At 43.3% G+C, this 25,662-nt stretch overlaps 1 protein-coding gene across 1 annotated transcript; it reads right to left on the bottom strand.

The window, feature by feature from the left end:
- Window positions 1–535: 535 nt before the first annotated feature.
- hsd17b3 (hydroxysteroid (17-beta) dehydrogenase 3) lies at window positions 536–25,462 on the bottom strand. Its single transcript, XM_033972104.2, has 11 exons — window positions 25,279–25,462; window positions 18,854–18,900; window positions 10,696–10,771; window positions 8,398–8,505; window positions 8,260–8,327; window positions 7,397–7,441; window positions 7,271–7,305; window positions 7,110–7,191; window positions 6,977–7,042; window positions 2,110–2,259; window positions 536–908 (listed from the first exon to the last, which is right to left on the bottom strand). The coding sequence occupies exons 1-11, from the start codon at window positions 25,427–25,429 to the stop codon at window positions 786–788; spliced, it is 951 nt and encodes a 316-aa protein (XP_033827995.1). The 5' UTR covers window positions 25,430–25,462; the 3' UTR covers window positions 536–785.
- Between the last annotated feature and the right edge of the window lie 200 nt (window positions 25,463–25,662).

The raw sequence follows: 25,662 nt of genomic DNA, 5'->3' as shown, positions 1-25,662 counted from the left end.
TTAGCTGATGTGAGGTCCTCTGCACAAAATAAAAGATCTCTTGTCAGTTGGATCTTAAAACCTCCCAACCAAACATGTTCTAAATATGAATATTGAGTTAGTTTTTTCTCCAATGTCCTCCTGTCCACAAACACATTCATATCTTCTCTGCTCTTGTCTTGCAGTGTCTCGTTGTCATCTTTAAAAATGTCCTGGTTTGGTAAGAGTTCACTGTGTGCTTCGAGTTAGAAAAAAAAAACATGTTTGCGTGCTATATCTATTTATATATACAGTCTACGCTCTACATATGTCAGACCTGCTGCCCAAGTCCAATCAGGAAGCAAAATGATAAACCTCACAGAAATTTGTAAAAGAAAAAAACAAAAAAACAAACATGACAAGACTTGGAGAGATAAGTAAATTAGTAAAATCATTATATTTTATATTTTAACTATGTTTTAGTGAAATTAGTTATAATAATAACAACAAAATAGACAACAACAAGCTGAATAGCTGTACAGCATGCTAACATAAAACATAGACGAACTGTCTGGTATGTTTACGTGAGATATTATCCCGCTCTTGACATAAACATCATTGGTTGAGTGGTCAGATCCACTGATCCATAGGTTGGCGGTGCGATTCTAACTCACACAGATGAATGCTGTCATTTACCATTTATGAGCCACAACAGATCTTGTCAAACAGCCTGTGTACTTCTATGGAATGATGATAGTTAAACAAGGAGGTAACAAAACAAAAGGACCAAATACAAAGGCTACAGTATATTGTACAAAGAATTCATTTTATTGGAGGGCTTGTGTTTTGTGACTTCCATTTTGATTCTGTATCCTTACGTATTCTTGTAGATTCTTTTGCATGGAATCAGAGAAAAGCATGCCACGAGGAAGAGTCTTTAGTAACCATCCCTGGAATTCAAAACAAATATGTCTTACAAATACAATCATAACTCACATTAATATAACACATAAGGCAGTGTTGTCATGATACAAACATTTTAAACTCAATTATAATTTAAGGAATAGATTGATCGATACTCAATACTGATTCTGATACCACAATGATAATTAAAGCACTCTTTCTTTAGACAATAACTATAACTGCTAGCCTCGATGAGCTTCGTTTGACTAGAGCTGTATGATATGCATCTCATTAAATTCAATTACAGTGGCAGCGCCGGGGTAGGGGTGCTTGAGGGGGCACTAACTTAGCTTAGTATTGTCGATGCACCTCCATAGCCCCCCCCCCCCCAAAGATTTTTGCCCCACTTTCATAGCACATCCAATCGTTACTAAAAAGTTAATTCAAAATGAAACTCCGCTAAAAAAATAAAAATAAAATAAAAAAAAATCCATATTAGTTTTATAAATCACTACAGGGGCTAACTATCCCTACACTGGTTTGATAGCAACGCAAACATGGTAAGGGGTACGCAAACATGGTAGCTATGCTCATAGACTGTATAAAGATCTGGACTGCGTTTGGCTCCAGTCAAATGAAGCTCATCGAGCTAGGTGTGAATTTGGAGCTCCATATTTGGAATTTGGACTGTGAGTTTCATAGGAACCAAAGAGCCAATCTAGACCAAAACTCTGGAAAGTAATACCCCTTCCCACCTGCACTGCTGAGGTAGGAAGGAGTGAGTGCTTAGCAATGCTGTCAATCAACCAGACACAATAGTGAAATAAAAATGCCAGGATCATGTAGAGCGGATTAATATGAACATTTTAAGACCAACATGACAAGTCTGGCAGCAGCAGTTACAGAGAGTGGGATGACAGTTTTCTAATGTAAAGTGAATTGGAGCTGGAACTGGAGTTGATGGCGCCAGAAGTGGAGCCCATGACCACTTGCTCTTTGGGATGCAGTGGCTAACAGGTTAGCTATGTCCATTTATATATACAGGCTATGGGTATGTTCCATTGTTAAAGGCTCTAAATGAACATGTGAAGTGTGCTCACTTAGTCCACTTCTTTATATATATATATATATATATATATATATATATATATATATATATATACATACATACATACATACATACATACACACACCCCCCCCCACACACACACACACACACACACACACAGACATGACCCTGTGTCTCACCATCATTGTGTGAATAAGGCTTCCATATATTCTGTCTCCAACTCGGAGGTACTGAAGAGAGCTGCTCACAAAGTCCTCAGGAGAAAGGACGAAGGTGCTGGTCGGCTGATAAAAATTCATTTGAGTGGAAACACTGTATGGAGCGACGGCCTAAGAAACAGGAGTAAGGTTTATTTTACTGCACTGTGTAACTTTTCTCTGTATGCTTGTCTATTGGAGGTTTTTAGAGTCTAGAATGTGATGACGTCATTCTCTCAGATGGGGGCAAGAGACAGTTTTCACTGTTGATTACATTTTATTTTAATATTCAAAAGGTAAATTCACAAATGTTGAGGATCAAGGATCAAGTAGAGTGGGTTAATATGAACATTTTAAGACCAAAACAGTTTTTCAATAGAATGAATTGGAGCCAGAGTCGATGGAGCCGGAAGCGTGCCCATGATCACTTGCTATTTGGGACGTGGCGACTAGCAGGTTAGGTATGTCCAAAAATATTATACTGTCTATGGATGGTACTTGTAGTAAATATTTATCTGTTTGTGGAAAATAAAAAATAAAAAATCCGAGACCAAGAGACCATTTTACGTAACATATGCTGTCTTCTTCACAAACATGAGAAACACGAGAGTTCTTTTCACTGATGTTTACTGTGGTCTTACTTCTTCATCACAACTCACACCATAGAATTAGCAAACATATAAAATATAACATAAGCTCTGGCTCATATTACATATACAGTACACACAAAATTGCATGGAAAATATACATACCACTTTGGCCTGCTAGTAAATAAACCAGTGAACTGAAAACTTTATATTTTACTTTTCAATTGTTTCTTAAATAGTGCTCTGTTGGGTGAGACTTCACATTAGCGTAAAAGGCTGAACCGGAAAACAGAAAGTAGTTTTTGTGACCTTTAACTATGACTGACTTATGATAAACTAGACATTTACAATATTGTTCCAAATGAAAAAAATCACCTTTATGGTCTTATAAATGAAAGGGAAATTAAATATGAAATGTATAAAAGAAAACGAGTCATGTAGGTATTACAAACACAGCACCATCATCTAGTGGTCAAACAAGTGAACTGTAACATGTATAATCAACCATTACCTAACACATACGTAAACGCGTACATGAAGCTGAAGATGAACTGAACACGTGTCTGGTATTTTAACGTAAGATCCATCCATTTTCTTCCACTTATCTGGGGCCAGGTCTTGGAGACAGCAGTCTAAGCAAGGACACTCAGACTTCCCTCACTCACCCCAGACATGTCCTCCAGTTCCTTCGGTGGGACCCCAAGGTGTTCCCAGGCCTGCCGAGAGAAAGTCCCTCTAGCGTGTCATGGGTCTTCCCCGGGGCCTCCTCCCAGTGGGACATGCCCGGGACACCTCCCTAGGGAGGCATCCAGGAGGATCCTGAACAGGCTCTACTCCGAGTTCCTCCTGTGTGACTGAGCTCCTCACCCTATCTCTAAGGATACGCTCAGCCACCATGCAGAGGAAACCCATTTTGGCCGTTTCAATCCGCAATCTTGTCCTTTCAGTCATTTCCCAAAGCTCATGACCTGATTGACCTGTAAATCGAGAGCTTTGCCTTTCGACTCAGCTCCTTCTTTACCACAACAGACAGATACAGCAAACGCATCCATCCGCTCCATCATTCCCTCAATCATGAACAAGACCCCGAGATACTTGAACTCCTCCACTTGAGCCACGGACTCACCACCCACCCAGAGAGGGCAAGCCACCTTTTTCCTGTCGAGAACTATGGTCTCGAATTTGGAGAAGCTGATTCTCATCCCAGCCACTGCAAACCGCCCCAGTGCCTGCTGAAGGTCCAGGTTCGATGATGCCATCAGGACAAACAGTGGAGATGAGATCCTGTGGTTCCCAAACCGGACCCCTCTGGCCCCTGGCTCCGCCTAGAAATTTGGTCTATAAATACAATGAACAGAACCAATGACAGAGGGCAGCCCTGGCAGAGTCCAACATCCACTGGGAACAGATTTGACTTACTGCCGGCAATGTGAACACAGCTCCTGTTCCAATCATGCAGGGACCGTACAGCCCTTGGCAAAGGGCACCTAACCTCATACTCCCAGAGCTCCCCCCAAAGGACACCATGAGGGACACGGTCGAATGCCTTCTCCAGGTCCACAAAACACATGTGGACTGGTTGGGCAAACTCCCATGAACCCTCGAGGATCTGATTGAGAGTATAGAGCTGGTCCAGTGTTCTGCGACCGGGATGAAAAGTGTGTAGAGTGTGATTCCCCTGTAATTGGAACACACCCTTTGATCTCACTTATTAAAAAGAGGGACCACCCAGTCCAGCAGTACTGTCCCCAACTATGACACGATCCTGCAGAGACGTGTCAGCCAAAACAGCCCCACAGAGACTTCAGGTACTCCGAAAGGCTCTTGCCACGGAAGAGCTTGCTAAGCACCTCACTGACTTCAGCCAGGGTGATGTATGAGTTCGCCTCCAGGCCCCCAGTCTCTACTTCCTCCTCGGAAGACATGACAGTGGGATTGATCAGATCCTGAAAGTATTCCTTCCACCGTCCGACAACATCACCAGTTGAGGTCAACAGCTCTCCGCCTGCACTGTAAACAGTTTTGGTGAAACACTACTTCCCCTCCTAAGGCATCGGATGGTTTGGTCCAATAGCCCTCTTCCATGGCCTCCCCAAACTCCTCCCAACCAGTTTTTGCCTCTGCAACTGCATGAACCGCGGCATGCTTGGCCCACCGGTACTTTTCAGCTGCCTGAGGAGTCGAGCCAACAAGGTTCAATAGGACTCCTTCCTCAGGCTGACGGCATCTCTTACTTCCGTAGGCCACCACCGGGTTTGGGGGTTGTCACTGTGACTAGCACCACAGACCTTACGACCACAGCTATGAGCAGCTCCATCGACAATAGAGGCGGAGAACTTGGCCCACTTGGAATGCATGTCCCCAGCCTCTCCCAGAATCTGGGAGAAGCTCTCCCGGAGGTGCGAGTTGAAGACCCCCATGACAGAGGGCTACGCTTGGGCCTACCAGGTCTGTCCGGTTTCCTCCTCCGCCAGCGAATCCAACTCACAACCACGTGGTGATTGGATGACAGCTCTGCCTCAGATGACACGACAACAAAGTCGATCATTGTCCTCTGACCTAGGGTGTGCTGGTGCCACGTCCACTGGTGGACACCTTTGTGCTCGAGCATGGTGTTTATAATGAACAAACTGTGACTAGCTCAGAAGTCCAATAACTAAAGACCACTCAGGTTCAGATCAGGGAGCCCATTCGTCCTGATCATGCCCCTCCAGGTATTACTGTCGTTACCCACATGGGAATTAAAGTCTCCCAGGAAAACAGAGTCCCCAGTCGGTGCACTGTCTAGTACGCCTCCCAGGGGCTCCAAGAATGCCAGGTACTCTGCACTGCTGTTCAGCCCGTAGGCCAACACAACAGTGAGAGACCTGTCCCCGACCCGAAGGCGTAGGGACGCGACTCTCTCGTTCGCTGAGGTGAACTCCAACATGAGGTGGCTGAGCTGTGGGGAAATAAGCAAGTCCACACCAGCTCACCTCCGCTCCCTGCGGCCAGCACCAGAGAAATGGAGAGTCCAGCCCCGTCACTCAACATAATGGGCTTCTGAACCGCTCTTAGTACTCAAACCTCTCCACCATTTTAAGGTGGCGTTCAGGTTAATGTAAGATATTAACAGTTAATCAGATGTCCAAACAACCTTACAAGTTTACTCTCAATCTCGCTCCAAATCACTAAATCCATTGAATTCTTCATTCTCGGTGTCGCTTTTGAACAATAACGAAGATGTGAAATTATATATTTAAATCATTTCACATATGAGTTGCATCTGAATATAAGTCACACCCTGAAAAAAAGTGTGATTTATATATGCTTTTAGCTCTTGTTTACATTATGGTTGCTAGGCAACAGTTATGGAATTATCTCTACTTATGCCATATCTCATGTCCATCTCCAACCAATAAGTAAATTTATAAACAAAATTGGAAAAACAAAATAAAACTAAGCAAGATCTTAAACCAGGCCTATCGTGCTTGTGTGTGCTCTTATAATCACGCCAGTGGATCATTTTGTTATAATTTGCACATTTTAAATCACAATATTTATCTAAAACAACTTAATAAAAGAAACAAGTCTGCTGAATTCCATGTGGGGCCCAATGGGAACAAACAGCTGCATGCTGTCGGTGCCCGCTGTGGATTGCTGCAAATCTCATTAGTGAGCATCCCATTTTTTTCATCTGGACCAAAATGACTACGCTACGCTGTCGAATCCTACAAGTATGACCGATTATGAAAATAAAACTGGAGAAGGAAGTATGCACGTCACAGTGGGAGTGTACCGGTGGAGGTGAAACGGGGGGTAGATCGGTGTCTTGAAAATAAGTGATTAAACATTAAATTAATCTCATGCTAAGCCCCGCCCTTTTACCTGTTTCATTTATATGATTCCTTTTATCTGTATCACGTGATTCACTGTAAACCTCGCCCCATTTACCTGCATCATGTGCGTCACTGTAAACCCCGCCCCTATTATCTGTATCACGTGCTTCACTGTAAACCCCGCCCCTTTTATCTGTATCACGTGCTTCACTGTAAACCCCACCCCTTTTACCTCCATCATGTGACTCCAAATACAACTTCAGAGGCTCAATGAGAAGAAACGTCTAGAACATGGTTAAAAGCTCTGAAAAGTCCATTTTGCAGAATGATGTTGGCTGTGTTATTGTGAAATTTCTCTAACCTGTCATATGCACTTTAAACATAACTGATGAGCTCCAAACAGTTTTATTTGTTGATTTCTGGGGCTCTGAGCAGCAGACTCACCTGTATAATGATTCCTCTGTCTTTATATTCCACTTGAAGACCTTGAGAAACCCTTTCAACAAAGATCTGCAGATGTGCAAATGAAACACTGGGGTTTAACACAATCAGAACAACATTATATTGATTTTCTAACCTTAGACGCTGAATACAATGTGTAGAGAGGAAAGGGAATAGCAGCAGCTCCAGATGAGATGTTGATGATAACCCCACTACCGCTGGTCAAGAACCGCATGAGAGATGATCAAAAAAATGTATATTTTTATATTCAATGAATTCATTAAAGTATTCACAAACCGGTCCACCATTCCAGGTAAAATGACTTTGCACATCTGTAAGAAAATAGCAAAAAAAAAAACAAACAAAAAAAACCCCAAACCTGTAGAACTCTGTTGTGTTGTGTAGTATTTATTTAAATCTTACCTTTGCCATTGTCTTCACGTTACAATTAATTATTTTGGTAATCATCTAAAATATAACAAGACGGGTTTTAAATTAGATAGGTTTTATTTATAACTCATTAAAGGTGCATTATTTAACTTTTCTAGTGGGAGGTCTGCCATCTGCTCACCATGACCTAAAATCATAGACTCGATAAAGAAGTGAACTAAGTGAGTCTGATGTCACCCATAGCGTTCAGCTCCAGTAAAATGAAGCTCATCAAGGCTAGCAGTTATGAAGCCGAGTTCCATATTAGAAATTCCAACTGCGAATATTGCAACAACCATGACTGATTTGTCTGTTATTAATGTTCACATCTTGATATCTTGAATACCAGGAACATGTAGAGCAGGTTAATATGAACATTTTAAGACCAAAATGACAAGCCTGACAGCAGCAGCTAAAGAGAGAGGGGCCACAGTTTGTCAAAGCAAAGTGAACTGGAGTCAGAGTCGATGGAGCCAGAAACACGCACTTGAGCACTCCCTATTTGGAACGAGGTGGCTAGCAGGTTAACTGTATGTATAATCTCTGCCTAAAATCTACCACAATATTACCTCAAATCATCTGGCTTACATTTAATCAATTTTTATTTCCAAAAAAATACCTTGAAAAACATGTATTCTTACTGTTAGCAGGTTGCCTCTCCACAAATCTGACTCGTAACATGGTCTGGGAATGCAAACTGCTTGTGTTCCTGAAGATAAATGTTTTCTGTGATACTGCGGAAGATTTTGGGCAAAGCAATAGTATCTCCACAGAGACAAGCATGTGGCATGCTCTCTTACAGAAATGTTACATAGTGCCCCTTTAACTGTATTTTTTTTTTTTTTTTTTTCACATACCTGATCAAGGTTTGGAGATGCCAAGAACTTCTCTGGTAAAGTACTCACCAACATAGCCACATTATTCACTAAAAAGAGTGAAATATTGTAGGTAATTCTGTTTGTTTTTTATGTTTTTGGATTTGGAAAAAGTCTCACCCAAAACGCCAATGTTCATGCCCTTTAGTTCATCTTCAATGGAATTAATGGCATTATCTTTGGTGAAGTCAGCCACGAGAACTTTGACTTTTTGATCAGTGGTATCACCTGCACAGAGGTATAAGTAGTAGTCATAAAATGTGTTTCCAAATTCCAAAATATTTTCAACTGTTCTGTGTTTAAATCAAAATCCACCTGTAGCGAGCTAATAAACTTTTATGATGGGCTTGACACATGGGGAGCGACGTCGCTCGCTTTCCATTTATTTTTAATGCTACTTGTGCGACACTGCGAAAATCGCTCGTCTCTCTCACCTCCGCAACAAGCAAAAGTCGTGCATGTGAAAACCTCACGCTCGTGCATGTCGACGTGCACACGCGGGTCTGCGACACGACTAATAAAAGTTGAAAAATTTTCTACTTTTATTGCTGTCGCCTGCACAACAGCCAATCAGCGAGAGTTTGCTTGACGAGCCAATGCACTGTCCACTTCAGAAACATCATGGAGGAGAAAATTATACTCACGGTGTCAGATTTCCCAATTCTTTTTGACATATCTCAAAGAGACTACCGAGATATAACAAAAAAAAGCAGCTGCCTGGGAACCCGTTGGTGCCAGGGTGAATATGAGAGGTAAGTTAACATGCGCAAATTTGTTAATTCAGATAAATTTATGGAGGCTAATAACCAAATGTATTAAAGACTGATTCAACATTAAATTTTTTTACATTAAACAGATTTGGCTGCAGAATAGGGTGGACCCAGGATCGCTTTTTTTTTCGTTTTGTAGAGTGCAACCAATTGTAATATTTTAGTCAAATGAAGCAAAACTTTACGAGATTTCATTTTAGCGTTGTTTTCCCATCTACCGCTATTAACCTCAAAATTCCCTCCAAATAAACAGCCAATCAGACGTGTAGGAGGCTCACGATCTGCTCTGGAACAGAGGGCGGCGTGACAAGCTGCCGCTAGTCGCTGCAGTTTGTCGCTGCCCGTGTGTTCCATTTTAAAGCCTATGCGATGAGTGTCGCTGCACACTGTCGTTAGTCGCTCCCTGTGTGTCGAGCCCATGAGAATGAAGGGGCTAAAAGGATATGTATGTTTCCACCTTCTGTTACTTATGCAAATCTTCAAAATAGTAAGGTGATGAAAAGGCAGCTATTGTCATGTTGATTAATTATGTAGAATAAAATTACAAGGTGTTCCACAAGGATCAGTACTGAGACCACATAGATTTAAGCTACAACATTTTGAGGCACATACTTGATGCTAATTTCACACTAAAACTGCATTTAAGTATGAATACATTATTTTTAAATTCTGATTCATGCTGTAGAATATTTCAACCCCAAAATAGGTTAAAAATATAAGCATTTATTTCATCACAGTTCTTTTTACTGTTGAATAATAGGAGAGCAGACCTCACTTGTGACTTAATCTGCTTGCTTTTGTGGAGGTGTATCTGCTTTGGTTTAGGGCACCACTTCTATGTCCTATCTTTATATGTGTGAGGGTTCCCTTCTTTTGCTTCTCCCCTGCCTCTTCCTCTCACCTCATATTATTATCTTGTTTGTCATTTCCTGGGCAGATCCTAGTTATACTCACCTGGTGAGCTCCACTGCACTGATTCTCTTGAGACTTAAAATGGCTCTGTAGTCCCTATAAAGCTTATTTACTGTCAAATCAGCTCAGCAGGCCCATGAAAATGACCTCTATGGCCAGGGCGTCCCATTGTTCCAGTGGTGAACTTATGCTCACACTAATTTCTATGTTAAAAAGATTTTTGAAGATTTTGTAGATTTTTGTATAGACTTAGTCGATAGACTTTAGTCCTTCCCTCAGTGCCATTTAGTGGAGCCAGCTTCAGCACTCTTGGCTCTGGTTTTGTAATGGTCAGTCCTTACCTTTACTCCCCTTCACCCTGCTGCCAACCTGAACCCATCCAGCTCTCTTTCTTAACATTATGAACATAAACGTTGGCACCCATCTTACTTCTCTTTACTTTCCAGTTTTTGGTGTCTTGGTTTTGTCCTGGTTTAGTCCTGGTTTAGTTCTGGTTTAGTCCAGATTCTGTCCTGGACACATCTGCAGCCTGCCTGTCCTGGGTCCTGGTTCAGCCCTGGTTTACTTCTGGTTCAGTCCTGGTTCAGTACTAGTTCAGCCCTGGTTCAGTCCTGGTTTAGCCCTTTGTTTGATAATCCAGTGTTCATTCTTCCTGAGACTCTTCAATTACTCTTCATTGGTTGGTGAGGAACAGGAATAACACAGGCCCACATACAAAACATACATACAAACGTACTTATCTTCTGAGCCACTTTGTCCAGTTTTTCTTTGGTTCTGCTTATGATCACCACATTCAGCCCTCGCTCTGCCAACTGCACACAAAGGAACATTTCAGATTTAAAAGCGCAGTATGTAACTTTTCTGATAGTCTCCATGGCGATTGTCCTGTAATAGTACAAATAACTAAAGCACAAAAAATAAGCTAACAAGTTTACTCTCAATTTCACTCCAAATCATTAAATCCATTGAGAAGTAGATGAAGCACCACTTCCTCTTCTGCATGGCTGTCATACTGGTGTACAAGCCTAGAATGCCCTTGTGTGGTTGTCAGTGTGATAATAACGAAGATGTAAAATTACTCATTTTAATAATTTCATAAGTCACAACTGAGTATAAATCTCCCAGCCAAACTATGAAAAAAGTGCAACTTATAGTCCGGAATATACTGTACTTGTTTCTTCGATCCTGCATTTACTCAATTACACATTAAAACTGTCATGATCCCGGTCTGTCCTGCCTCGTTTGTTGTCCTTTCCCCCTCCCTCACGTGTCTGAGTCTGGAGCTGAGCAGAGATCTTGGCTCCTCTCGTGCACACCTGGAGGCAATCTCAATCAGCTGCACCTGTGGTGGATAAGAGGAGCCATGACCCAACACTCGGCACCGGATCATCTGCGTGTTCACGTGAATATACCTTGCTTGGCTCTGTTCATTTTTTTCTCTGCTTTCGAGGGAGTGCTTGTATTGTGGCAAGTGGGGACACTTTCTTGCCTACTGCCCGGTTCGGCCAAAAGGGGGCACCCACCAGTAGCACTGGGAATATTGGTGGGTAAACATCTTATCCCAGAGAAAAACATTAAATTTCAGCTTGAAGCTACACTGTGCTTCTGTTCGGCTACCTTACCCGTCCTAGCCCTCATAGACTCCGGAGCAGAGGAGGATTTTATTGATCAGCAGGTGGCCGAGCAGTCGGGAATTAGGCTGGAGCTACTTGAGCAACCCCTCACAGCTCTTGCTCTTTTTTTTTTTTTTTTTTTTTATTTGGTTTCTTTGACAGGGACAGAGTATGTCAGGGGTGCTCAGACTTTTTCAGTATGTGAGCTACTTTTAAAATGATCGTGTCTGAAAGATCTACCACCTAATACAAAAATGTTAAACATATTTATTTCTAAATGTATTATGAATTCTTACATGTACAGTGCATTTTGATGTACATTGCACAACGACATGAGATAATACTGCACAACACAATTGAACTTCCTACATGTTCATAATTAATTGAATGATGATTACTGCTCTGATGACACTGAATGGAATCAGTGAGGGATGCATAGTTCGGGCAGTAGCTTCTGACAGTCAGCCAGGAGTAAAATTGCATTTTTCGTTTGAAAGCGATAACAGAGCTAATCATGTTGATTACGGTTTTGTCTTTTTTTTATAGCCATAAAAATCATGTTAAACGAAGTATCAGAATTTACTGCATTTTTTCACACAACTACTTCTATTTTACACACCCATCTGTATTTTTTTTCTTTTACGCATCGAATAAATGACTGGGAAAATCCCCGCAGCCCCCATGCTCTCATTCGTCACCTTCGTGGGACAACAGAGGCAGATTACTGTAATGATGGTAAAATATTTAGATAGCCCCATGTCTCCGCTTTGAGACGCCGTTTGAATTTACATGAGAGCACGACTGGGCGTGGAGTTACGCTACTGGAAAGTCCGCAACCGCGCTCTATCTGTGATGATAGGATCCGACGCTATAAGGTTAAACTAACTCGCGCTTGTTTATGCGTGTGCAGCGCCCATGATGTGACCTAGGGTCAGGTGTAATCTGACTGTTGTCCTGTATATTAGTCATGTGACTGGATGGATGACGGGACGTGATCTACCCAAAATGCCTTCGCGATTGACTGGTAGATCGCGATCGACTGGTAGATCGCGATCGACGTAATGAAAACCCCTGGTGTACATTAATCAACATTTCTGTAAATGTACCAGATTTAGCCAGAAAGGCTATTTTTCATCTGTAGTCCCTGGGCAGATGGTGAAGCAGTCACCGTGGAATGTAACAATAAACATTATGCAATATATTTACAAAAGTGCAAAATATAATCAACAGCTCAGGTGAACTAGTGAATGCACTCAAACAATAAAACCCATTACACCCACTATACATGACACACATACTCAGAAGAACATACACTGTACATGACACACATTACAGTAGAGCACACAGCAGCACAAACTAGTTGTCACAGGTTTGATGGGTTATTAGCCAGTTCTTTACATGTTTTTTGTACAGATTGTATGTGGTACTGTCTCTAATGTTACTAGGTACTAAGTTCCACTCCTGAGAGGCTCTAACGGAAAAGGCAATTTGGCTAAATGTGCTTTTCCTCAGGGGAACCATACAGTCCCCACGGGCTGCACCCCGAGTGAGGCGGCTTCTAGCCAGAGTTACCCATATCACGGAACCTATCACTCTTGTTTTGTCCAGCAATCACCATGAGTCCCGACGTTTTCATGTCATCTCCACCCCTTCCTCTCCGCTTGTCTTGGTCTACCTGTGGCTCGTGACTCACAACCCTGTCTTGGACTGGGCCCGGGGAAAGTCCGTCCTTAATCCTTCCCCAGACACGCCGGATCTCTCCTCTATACCGGAGGAATACCACAATCTTAAGAACGTTTTTAGCAAATGTTGTGTGCTCTTGCTTCCTCCCCACCATCCTTATGATTGCGCCATAGACCTTTTGCCTGGTGCTCCCTTGCCTTCCAGCCTTCCTCGGAACGAGAAGCTATGGAGCAGTACATCCTAGATTCCTTAGCAGCAGGCATTATCCGTCCGTCTTCCTCTCCGGTGGGTGCAGGTTTTTTCTTTGTGGCAAAAAAGGATAAGACTACATCCATGCATTGACTACAGGGGCCTCAACAACATCACCTTAAAAAAATAAATACCCTCTTCCTCTCATTGACTCCGCCTTTACACCACTCCACGGAGCCACCATCTTTACAAAACTTGACCTGCGGAACGCATACCACTTGGTGCGCATAAGGGAGGGGACGAGTGAAAGACTGCCTTCAAGACGCTATTGGGACACTTCGAGTATCTGGTCATGCCTTTTGGACTAACCAATGCCCCAGCAGTCTTCCAGGCCCTTATCAATGAAGTTTTTTGAGATTTCCTGAACCGTTTTGTCTTTGTGTATCTTGACGACATTCTGATCTTCTCGCAGTCCTCGCAGGAACACCAGTATCATGTACGCCATGTCCTCCAACGTCTTCTCGAAAATAAGCTCTACGTCAAGGTCGAAAAGTGCGAGTTCCACGCAGACGTGGTCAGTTTCCTGGGATTCATCGTGGGGCGTGGACAGGTGTGTGCTGACCCTGAGAAAATTAAAGCTGTGACTGATTGGCCGATACCCACTCAGTTGTTTCCATAACTGAAAAACAACTCCAGAGGTTTATCGGTTTTGCCAACTTTTATAGACAGTTCATCCGGTGCTTTAGCCGTGTGGTTTCACCTTTCACCATACTCTCTTCTCCTTCCAGACAGTTCACTTGGACCCCCGAAGCCCATTCCGCCTTCAACAAATTGAAGGGCCTCTTCACCTCCGCTCCGATCCTACATCAACCCGACCCCTCTTGCCAGTTCATTGTGGAGGTAGACACCTCTGACACTGGAGTGGGGGGCTGTCCTCTCCCAGAGGTTTGAACCCCACAATCGTTTGTTTCCCTGTGATTTCTTCTCTAATCGTTTGTCTCCAGCGGAAAGCAACTACGATGTGGGGGATTGCAAGCTACTGGCGGTCAAGCTCACGTTGGAGGAGTGGCGGCACTGGTTGAAGGGGGTGGAGCAACCCTTTTTGGTATGGACTGAACATAAGAATCTTTCCTACATTCAATCTGCCAAACGCCTCAATTCCCGTCAAGCCCGTCGGCCCTTATTCTTTAGTCGGTTTAATTTTACTCTCACCTACCGTCCGGGATCCTGTAATGTCAAGCCAGACACCCTTTCTCGTCAGTTCGCTCAGAAGGAGTCCATCACCGAACCAGAACCCATCATTCCACCTACCTGTGTTTTCGCAGCCATCCACTGGGAGATTGAAGACTTGGTTCAGAAAGCCCAACGCAACGACCCTGATCCAGGTAATGGCCCACCTGGCACTCTTTTTGTTCTAGATGCTGCTCGCTCCAAAGCACTGGAATGGATCCATAGCTCTCGGTTTGCCTATCATCCAGGAGCCAATTGCATCCTCTCCCTGTTGAAACGTCATTTCTCGTGGCCTACCGTCGACAGAGACACCAGGGCTTTTGTCTCCGCATGCCAGGTGTGTGCCAGGGGTAAGGCCTCCCATTCGCCACTGTCCGGCCTGCTGCATCTGCTTCTTGTCCCGAAGCAGCCTTGGTCCCATGTGACGGTGGACTTCGTCACAGGCCTCCTGCTGTCCTAAGGCAACACGGTCATTCTCACCATCATCCACCATTTCTCTAAGGCAGCCCATTTCATCACCCTGTCAAAGCTCCCGACCGCCAAGGAAACAGTTGACCAGATTACTAATCACGTGTTAGGGCTGCATGGAATCCCCTTGGATATTGTCTCGGACTGTGGGACCCAGTTTACCTCCCAGGTGTGGCACGCTTTCTGCCAGGGTCTGGGCGCATCTGTCTCACATCCGGTTTCCATCAAACAAACAACGGCTGAAACTCTCCAAACCTGCTGTGAGGACTTCTAAGAAGTGGACCAGTGAGGCTGTGGAGGAGCTTCGCATGTGTTTGGACACTACAGACTGGGATGTGTTTAAGGCTGCCACAGACAGTTTGGATGAGTACACAGACACTGTGACGTCATACATTCAGTTCTGTGAGGACAGCATCATTCCATCATGCACCAGGGTGACTTTTAACAACGACAAACCCTGGTTCACACCCAGACTTAGACATTTGAGGAGGGAAAAGGAGATGGCTTTCAGGGCAGGAGATCGTGAAGGCTACAGGCGTTGCAAGTATGTGTTTAGCAAAGAGGTGGAAAAGGCTAAAGCGAAACACAATACACGTCTGGAGCAGCAATTCTCCACCAACGACTCTGCTTCTGTTTGGAGAGGGCTTAGGCAAATCACCAACTACAGGCCCAAAGCCCCTCCCGCCGTGGACAACAAACAACTAGCAGAAAAGTTAAACGGCTTTTATGCGAGGTTTGAAGTTTCACACCCCTCCCCCTCCTCCCCCACCATCATGGACATTACCTCCAAACCCACCTCGGACCCCCCCTCCTCCCCCACTGCCCTCACAGTTGTGGAGCAGGACGTGACTAAGCTTTTCAGGAAGCAGAATCCCCGTAAGGCCGCGGGCCCAGACGGTGTCTCTCCTTCCACCCTTAGACACTGTGCTGAGGAACTGGCTCCTGTCTTCACGGACATTTTTAACACCTCCCTGGAGTCATGTCATGTCCCAGCCTGCTTCAAGCTGTCCACCATTGTCCCCGTCCCCAAGAAGCCCAGGATCACTGGACTTAATGACTACAGACCTGTGGCGCTGACGTCTGTAGTCATGAAGTCATTTGAGCGCCTGGTCCTGCACCACCTCAAGTCCTTCACCTCCCCCCTCCTGGACCCTCTGCAGTTTGCCTACAGAGCCAATCGGTCTGTGGACGATGCCATTAACCTGGCCCTTCACTTCATCCTCCAGCATCTGGACTCCCCGGGAACCTACGCCAGGATCCTGTTTGTGGACTTCAGCTCTGCATTCAACACCATCCTCCCTGCTCTGCTCCAGGACAAGCTCGCTCAGCTCAACGTGCCTGACTCCACCTGCAGGTGGATCACTGACTTCCTGACAGACAGGAGACAGCGCGTGCGGCTGGGGAAGAATGTCTCGGACACTCGGACTATCAGCACAGGATCTCCACAGGGCTGTGTACTTTCTCCCCTGCTCTTCTCCCTGTACACCAACTGCTGCACCTCCAGCCACGACTCCGTCAAACTGGTTAAGTTTGCGGATGACACCACCCTCATCGGACTCATCTCGGACAGCGATGAGTCTGCCTACAGGAGGGAGGTGGACCGGCTGGTGTCCTGGTGCAGCAGCAACAACCTGGAGCTCAACGCCCAGAAGACAGTGGAGATGATCGTGGACTTCAGGAAAGTCACAGCCCCCCTGCCTCCCCTCACCCTGACGGACTCCCCCATCACCACTGTGGACTCTTTCCGCTTCCTGGGCACCTGCATCACCCAGGATCTCAAGTGGGAGCCGACCATCAGCTCCCTCATCAAGAAAGCCCAGCAGAGGATGTTCCACCTGCGGCAGCTGAGGAAACGCAAGCTGCCAGTCCAGATGATGGTGCAGTTTTACACGGCCATCATTGAGTCCATCCTCACCTCCTCCATCACTGTGTGGTTCGCTGGGGCCACTGCCAGGGACAGACAGAGACTGCAGCGCATTGTGCGCTCTGCTGAGAAGGTGATTGGCTGCAGCCTTCCATCTATACAGGACCTGTACGTCTCCAGGACTCGGGGGCGAGCAGGCCGTATAGCAGCTGACACCTCTCACCCTGGACATGGACTATTTGAGCCACTTCCCTCTGGCAGGAGGCTACGGTCCATTGGGACCAGAACCTCTCGCCATAAGAACAGTTTCTTCCCCTCTGCTGTTTGTCTCATGAACACTCTATAATATCTGCACTAAACTGGACACTTTATAACACCGGTCACTTTAATAAGCCACTTTGCACTGTTGTTCTGATGCTGCTATTGTACATATTTTTTCCCTTTAAGTATTTCATTTGATTTTTTTAAGCATATCTTTTTAACTTTGTGCATGCTCTTATTTGTATTTGTATTTATTCAGTGTGTTTATGTTGCACTTTTTCACCGTATCAAGTTCCTAGTTTGTGAACTGTGTTCACAGACTATGGCAATAAAAGTCTTCTGATTCTGATTCTGATTCTGATCCTCAGTCCAACGGACACACCTAGCATTGCGATGTGTGGTATCTTCAAACCCTTCTGCCTGGAGCACATTCTTACCCTGGATTGAATACGCACACAATTCCTTCGTTATCGTATCCCTTCGTATCCCCTTTCCAAGCCTGCCTTGGCTAATAGCCCCCGCTCTTTCCGTCGGAGGAAAAAGACCTGTCGGTACTGTCCATACATCATCACCTTCAACGCTGTCGCAGAGTCTGGGGGAAGACCAGAGCTGCGCTACTCCAAGCGGGGGTTTGTACCAAGACAGCTGCAGACCGGCATCGCACTCCCGCTCCCAGATACCAACCTGGTCAATCGGTTTGGCTGTCGTCCAAGACCATCCCGCTCAAGACCAACTCCCGGAAATTATCCCCCCACTTCCTGGGGCCATTCAAGATCACCAAAATCATTAATCCAGTCGCTGTAGAACTGCAACTTCTTCCGTCTCTCCGCATCCACCCTACTTTCCACGTGTCCCAAATTAAGCCTGTCCGTACCAGTGACCTTTGCCCTCCTGCCGATCCCCTTCCTCCCACCCGGGTCATGGATGCTCACCTGGCTTTTACCGTCAGGCGGCTCATCGATGTCCACCAACGAGGCAGGCAAATTCAATACCTGGTGAACTGGAAGGGGTATGGTCCTGAGGAGTGTTCTTGGGTGCCTAGGGCACGCATTCTTGACCCTAAATTGGTCAGGGATTCAGTCTGGATGTGAATATACCTTGCTTGGCTCTGTTCATGTTTTTCCCTGCTTTTTACGTTGCTTACCGGATATCTTTTGCTCCTCACCAGATCCTGTTCCTTGGACCAGCTCAGCACTCCCGTCTTTGACTCTGCTTCCCTGTACCAGTACCGTTCTCCTCATCTCAGATTCAGCTCCTCATGTTTTCCCTTGGACCACGGCTAACTCCCTGCTCCCGACACACCATCTGATCTACCGTCATTTGCCTATCTACACTTTGTAAATAAACACTGTTAAAACTTCTCTGAGTTATGTATTTTTGGTCCCTCGTGCCTAACGTTATGACAAAAACATGCTTACAGTGAGTGAGATTGCCTCTTCGCAGATCTGACCTGACGGCTGTGGAACATTTCAAATTCCAAATAAAACTAAACACTTTCCATAGAAACAAGCCAGTGGCAGACACTTCTCCAGAAATGTTACATTTCTACTTTAAAAATAACGACAAAAATCTAACTTAATACTTACGGCGAATGCATATGCCCTCCCGATCCCCTCTGAGGCGCCCGTCACAACTGAAATACAAACAAAACTGTCTTTAAGCCATGTTATAATTTTTCCCAGCTTCCTTTATTATTAGTCTGTCTCCAAAGATCAAAATAATCTGTTCCACCTTGTGATGTCACAAAGTGGTAGTTTTCAAGTTAACAGCTACTAAGCCTAAATATGCAGGGTTTGTGTGTTAAACATATGTGACTGAAACAAAACAGAACTTCAGGTATTTTTGGGCCCTTAAAACAGAGGCCATGTACAATTAGAACATAAATGTTGCTTTGGGCTCATTTACATCTGCAGTCTCCTGGAAAACAACAACACACAATCACTGACAAAACGCGGACAAGTCAGGATGGATTGAAACACAAAAAGTAAACATACATTAAATCAGACCTTTTCTGCGAACTGGAATTGTCAGAGCTTTTAACCATGTTCTAGTCAGTTGTATTTGGTGTGATTCATGTTTGAGTAATCTTTAATCGCTTATTTTAAGATACCGTACATACCCACACTTCCTTCTCCTATATATATGAACATTAGAGATTTGGCCTGTAACATGTAGCAAAGCAGGCTCATTGTACAAATTGTTTTCCAAATGCAGTAAATAAATTAATAATAAATTTATTAAATTTCAATTAAATAAACACAGCAGATTTGGTTTACCCTTACCTAATTTAATGTAATTTGGTCACTTTTGGCGGGCCAGATTAATAAGGCCAAAGGGCCGTGTGGCCCCCGGGCCTTAGTTTGTTTTAGATGAATATTGTGATTTAAAATGTGCAAATTATAACATAATGATCCACAAGTGTCAGAGATTATAACTATCAAACACACAAGCATGATAGGAATGGTTTAAAACCACCACACCCTTCCACACTAGAGACTGTATAAAGAGGTGGACTGAGTGTGTGTGACATCACCCATAGCGTTCCTCTCCAGTCAATTGAAGCTCATCGAGGCTAGCAGTTATTGGGGCCAATTTGGAGCCAACTTTCATATTTGGAATTCTGACAGCGATTATCATAGCAAACAAAGAGCCAATCCGGAGTGAGGCTATTGGCGACCGGGAGGCTCTTAGCAACGCTGTCAATCAAAAATGTTGCTAATGCTAGCAGGAGCAACCTCTGGGAAAGAAGGCACCTGATTTATCTGTTATTAATGTTCATATGTTGAATTACAGACACAATAGCGAAATGAAAACACCAGAATCATGTAAATCGGGTTAATGCAAACGAGCCTGGCAGCAGTAGTTAGAGAGAGAGGGGCCACACTTTTACAATAGAAAGTGAATTGCTCCTCTCTCTGCTCCTCCTCTCCTCTTCCTCTCTGCTTCTTCTCTCTTCTCCTCCTCTCTGTTCTGCTGCTTCTCTCACACATCCATGGTTTCTGTTCGTTTCCTTATCCTCTAACTGACCCATCTCTGTTCTGATGCAATATTACACAGTGTTCCCTGGGCAGATGGTTTGGGTTAAACTATTATAATTGTGGGGGTGGAAAACGTATTTTCAATACTTAACTTTAACAGAAGTGACTCTGCCATCCAACAGAAATAAACAAGTAAATGTTACATAAACACATATGAACTAGTCCTGGACACATCTGCAGCCTGCTCCTCCTGGTTAATCCTTGTTTAGTCTTGGTTTTGTTCTGGTTTAGTTCTGATTTAGTCCTGGTGCAATCATGTTTCAGTTCTGGTTTAGTCCTGATTTTAGTCCTGGTTCAGTCCTGGTTCAGTCCTGGTTTAGTCCTGATTAAGTCCTTGTTTAAGTGCTTGTTTAAGTCCTGGTTCAGCCCTGGTTCAGTCCTGGTTAAGTCCTGCTTTAAGTCCTGGTTCAGGCCTGGTTAAGTCCTGGTTTAAGTCCTGGGTAAGTTCTAGTTCAGTCCTGATTTATTCTTGGTATAGTCCTGATTTAGTCCTGGACACATCTGCAGCCTACCCGTCCTGGTTCAGTCCTGGTTCACTCCAGATCGAGTCCTCGTTTAGTCTTGGTTTAGTTCATGGGAGTAGATCTGGAAAAAAGTATTTTTAATGGTAAAAGAAGTGACAGAAATAAACAAATAAATGTTACGCAATGCACTTTAACACAGATATGAACTAGTCCTGGACACATCTGCAGCCTGTCCCTACTGGTTTAGCCCTTTTTTAGTCCTGGTTTAGTTCTGGATGAGTTCTGGTTTAGTCTTGGTTTAGTCCTGGTTTAAGTCCTAATTCAGTTCTGGTTTAGTTCTGATTTAGTCCTGGTTCAGTCCTGCTTTAGTCCTGGTTTAAGTCCTGGTTAATTTCTGGTTCAGTCCTGATTTAGTCTTGGTTCAGTCTTGGTTTAGTCCTGGTTAAATCTTGGTTTAGTTAATACGAGTTGATCTTTCCTTCACTGTGGTTCTCCTCAAGTTTTGGGTTTGTTTGTTTTCCTCCTGCAGGAGGATGGTCTGAGGGCAGGGGGCATTCTGAAACAGTTGTTCCTGCAGGAGGAAGGTCTTAGGACAGGGGATGTTCTGGGACAGTTTATTTGTGAGTTGTTCCTGCAGGAGGAGGATCTGAGCACAGGGAGCATTCTGGGACACTTCTCCAATGAATGTGGTTAATCTGTCTATTATTGAAAGAGTGGCTCCATGTTCTCTAGCACATGTCACCACTGGAATATGAGTCATCCATCTTTTATAATCCTAATCTATTTCTAACAGTTGATTATAAGGCTAGTCCTGAAAATAATTTGTTTTGCTAACAGGTAGCATAATGTTTCAGGTGTTTTGTAATAGTCGTTATACAATATAGTTTTATTGGGTTAATTATGGGCCGAACTTCCAGACATGCTGCAACAGATATAGCACTAGGCTAGTAAAGTTCTTCTTGACACAAACATTCATGAAAAGATGGTTAGCCATGATGCTATCCTAACCCCTGTGTCTGTGGTCATTTTACAAGTCTTATATTACCTAAAAGTGACTCTTTTGAGCTTTAAGCCATATTATAATGTTCTTAACACCCCAAAAACATACCCGGACTTATGTTTTTTTTTTCAGTCACACATATTTGAGCAACCCTTTATTATTAGTTTGTCTACATCTCCAAAGCTCAAAATGCTCCGTTTCACCTTGTAATGACATGAAGCGGTAGTTTTCAAGTTAACAGCTACCTTTTACCTTTAGTTCTATAGAGATTGGCAATTCCAGGGCTGAAATCATCCAAATGATTCTGGTGAAGGTGCATGGAGTTTAAAAAGACAGAGGAGCACTTCCTGTATTACCACATGACATCACAAGGTGGAACAGAGTGTTTTCAGTTTAAGAGAAGAACTCAGCCTAAATATGCAGAGTTTGTGTGTTAAATATTTGTGAATGAAAAAAACACAACTCCAGATATGCTTGTGATGATGAAACAACCTTATAACAGAGATCAGAAAATAGTGTAATATGGGCCCTTAAAATTAAGATGGATGCCAGGACAGAATCCTACAGATTTATTTATTTATTTTTTAATAATTAACTGTCTTATCGACTTAAAAACAAAACAAAACAAAAAACTGGAATGAACTTCAAAAAGACCCCTGCCCTCCAAAACTATGAAGAGTATGTAAATATGAAAGTGTATTAGAATGTTGTCTTGTTTTAGAGGTATCCTTGTCGCCAATAGAACAACAGGTGAAAAGAATGGGGCCACAGAAATCATGTGTGCTTATAAAAACAAGCCTACAAGACTACAGCACACATGTGAGCCTGAAAGGGGGTGAAGAGTGAGGAGAGACAATCACAGCCTATTCCCCATTCAAAAGGTATGATATTTTGTTTTAATTTGTCCATTGTTAAGGCAACTTTGCCATTTTTCCTTATTCTAAAACCCATGCATAGTCCAGTTGTATAGAACTGGAACTCCCAAACTGTGGTAAATGGTAAATGGTCACATTTTTATATAGCATTTTTTCAACTTCAAGTCACTCAGTCGCGCCACCATCCTGTGGGTCTGTGAAATAAACATTCAACAAACTGAACTTGCCTCAATATAATAAAAATATACTAATGATTAACAATATAAATGGCTGTAGCTGACACACTAACCGTCACATTCCAAATAGGAAGTGAGTATGTGTACTGTTCTGGCTCCATTTCACTTTACGTTGTAAAACTGTGGCCCCTCTCTTATATGAATTCAATATTTGGAACTCAGCCAGAATTCCAAATATGGAACTCGGCTCCAAATTGGCTTCTATAACTGCTAGCCTTAATGAGCTTCATTTGACTGGAGCCGAATGCCATTTGTGACATCACACTCGCTTCTTTATACAGTCTATGGTGCAGACACATTAAAAAACACATAAAAACATCTGCCGTTTGAATCTTCAACAACAGATGGAACAATGGAATTCAGTTTTCTGTCTGACTATTTGAATATCCTGCATAATCCCTGGAACGAAACCTACATTGTATCTTGAAACTTTTGCTTGAGTAAAATAACTTTTACTAAAGTAAAATATGTTTTGGAAAATGCTCCCAAGGCTTCCCACTGTCTAGGCGGTGCTAGGCTCTTGTTCACTTTTGCCCAGGCCAGTTCAATTTGGAGCAGCTGAATTAAAGCACTTATTCAGCCAGTGTGGAGAGAAAGAATGCAGGGAGACAGCGGGATTTGTCCAGGCCGGTACATACTGTTCTGATGCCTGTGTTCCTCTGTGCCGGAATGGTATGAAAGCGGACTTGGGAAAGAAAGGAGATAGATCCGAGTGCTTTCTCAGTGTGGGAGAGAAGGAGATTTTAATGAAACTAATGTTAGCAGGACTAGCCGATGAACTGAGGGGGGAGCACACCTGAGAGATCTACAGCAGGCTTATTGTGCCTGTGGCCCTGCGACCTCAAATCAAGTCTATTCACAGCAATAGTTTCTTTTCAAAAACAAGAATTATTATGAACTGTTATTTTGACTCAAACCACCCATTTTTTTCATGATCTTGTATCATTCAACAAAATCTATTACTTTTTGTTTTTTGTTTTTTTTTTTACCTCAGATTTACAAAGTTTGGTACTCTGCTTGTTGATGTTCCTCAGTTCTGTGTTATTTCTTCCTATTTCACTCATAAGATGCCATGTTTGTTGTAACACGAATGGGCCATGTGCTTCTCTGATAGGTTCATCTAACTGTCAATCATGCCCATCAGAAACTATGGAGAGTAGATGTGGTTCCAGATTGTAAATCTTAAAAGTGTGTGAAAGTGTGTAGTCTTGACCGGGCCAGGGATTAAGTGTGTCAATAGGCATTCACCATATTAACAGAGAACCAGGCTTTGAATAGAGACGGAGCTTTTACTTCTACCGATGCAGCTACATCTACAAATCCCCCAACTTATCCATAGCAACAGTTTTATTTATGTATTTATTCACATTGCTAGGTTTAGATGACATCATAACATTCTAGAAGCCAATAATATTTCATACAGATAGGGTGCAGTCAACAAGAATAATGATAAAAGGCAGTTTTTTGTTCTAATACAAGAAGTTAATAGTAATAGGACATCACTGGCTCAGGTGTTTGGAGTGTTTGTCCACTGATCCAAAGGTTGGCGGTTTGAATTCCACTCACGACCCAAAACATCATTGGTAGTGTAGTCAGATCCACTGACCCACAGGTTGGCGGCACGATTCCAGCTCACAGATGAATGCTGTCGTTGCGTCCTTGGGCAAGACTCTTAATCTACTTTGCCCCCAGTGTCTCTGTACACTGGTGTATGAATGTGTGTGCGAATTGGCGAGTGGTTCCTTGATGTAAAGTGCTTTGAGTGACTTGAAGTTGGAAAAAGCGCAAAATGTGACCATGACCATTTTATATTGTTGTGTCCTTGGGCAAGAATCTACAAAGCTAGGAATTGAACCCACAAATCTAATCTAAAACCAGCTGAGAGCTTGGCATACGCGCTGCTGCTTAGACCATGACACAGTGCCTGGCAACTTTATTGGTGCGTGTTATCACTTGTATAAAAATGTGCTTGGCTAATTTTGTCAAACTTTTTTGTGGTATTATTTTTAATCAAATATTGTAGAGAAACACAATTTAATATTAAGGAATCATATCTGTAAACAAATAAACAAACAGATATTAGTAGTTAGTATTAAAAGCCAGTGTCTGTGGGATATACAGCTCTATAGAGAAGGAAGCACTTTGCTGGAAATCAAAACAACTTAAGAACCAGATAAAGCTCTTGATTTCTGTTCTCACTGCCAGAACTGCAGCTGTGAATATCAGTTTCAATTTCACGTAGAAACAAATACTGAGATCTCAATTTCACCATAACAAAGCCGTAATTAAAATGTCACATATTAAACCAAATTAGCTTGTTATTACTCATTTGAGTCATCAAGAGGTGTAAATGTTTGCCCATGTTAGCCCATGTTAGCCCCATGCCCCATACACTCACCTGCCCACTCTCCCATCGAGCTGAAGAACGATTTTGGCAGAGGAAAAAAAAAATTTGGAAGCAGCATCCTGCCGAAAAGTATGAGTTTCAGTCCGTAATAGACGACGAATGCAGCGCCCAAAGACATGCATGAGAATTCCCAGAAATCCATGCTACAAACCAGGAGCCAGAAGCTGTTTGATAGCTGTTCAGAAGCTTCAGTGGAGGCGAGTTTAGAGGAGAGCAAGAATTTATTGTAAACTGAGTGACTAGAAGGACACTCCCATTTGGATTACACACATGCACTCAGCACGCACACACTAACTAGCAGCTTCAGAGCAGACCTATTCTGCAAACTGAACTTTTCAGAGCTTTCAGCCATGTTAAAGTTGTTTCTTTCTCATT

This window comes from Periophthalmus magnuspinnatus, chromosome 9, assembly GCF_009829125.3.
Source record: "Periophthalmus magnuspinnatus isolate fPerMag1 chromosome 9, fPerMag1.2.pri, whole genome shotgun sequence".
Lineage (NCBI taxonomy): Eukaryota > Metazoa > Chordata > Actinopteri > Gobiiformes > Gobiidae > Periophthalmus > Periophthalmus magnuspinnatus.
Note: the sequence above shows the minus strand (reverse complement) of the source record. Positions and strands in the feature narration are given on the sequence as shown.

Excerpts from the sequence above, each read along its gene's own strand:
- hsd17b3 (XM_033972104.2), bottom strand. The coding sequence starts at position 25,429 with ATGGATTTCTGGGAATTCTCATGCATGTCTTTGGGCGCTGCATTCGTC. Across the intron at positions 8,506-10,695 it reads CAAAGTGGCTCAGAAGATAA|GTGATACCACTGATCAAAAA; the intron begins GTACGTTTGTAT and ends ACCTCTGTGCAG. Across the intron at positions 7,306-7,396 it reads ACGTGAAGACAATGGCAAAG|ATGTGCAAAGTCATTTTACC; the intron begins GTAAGATTTAAA and ends ATTTTCTTACAG.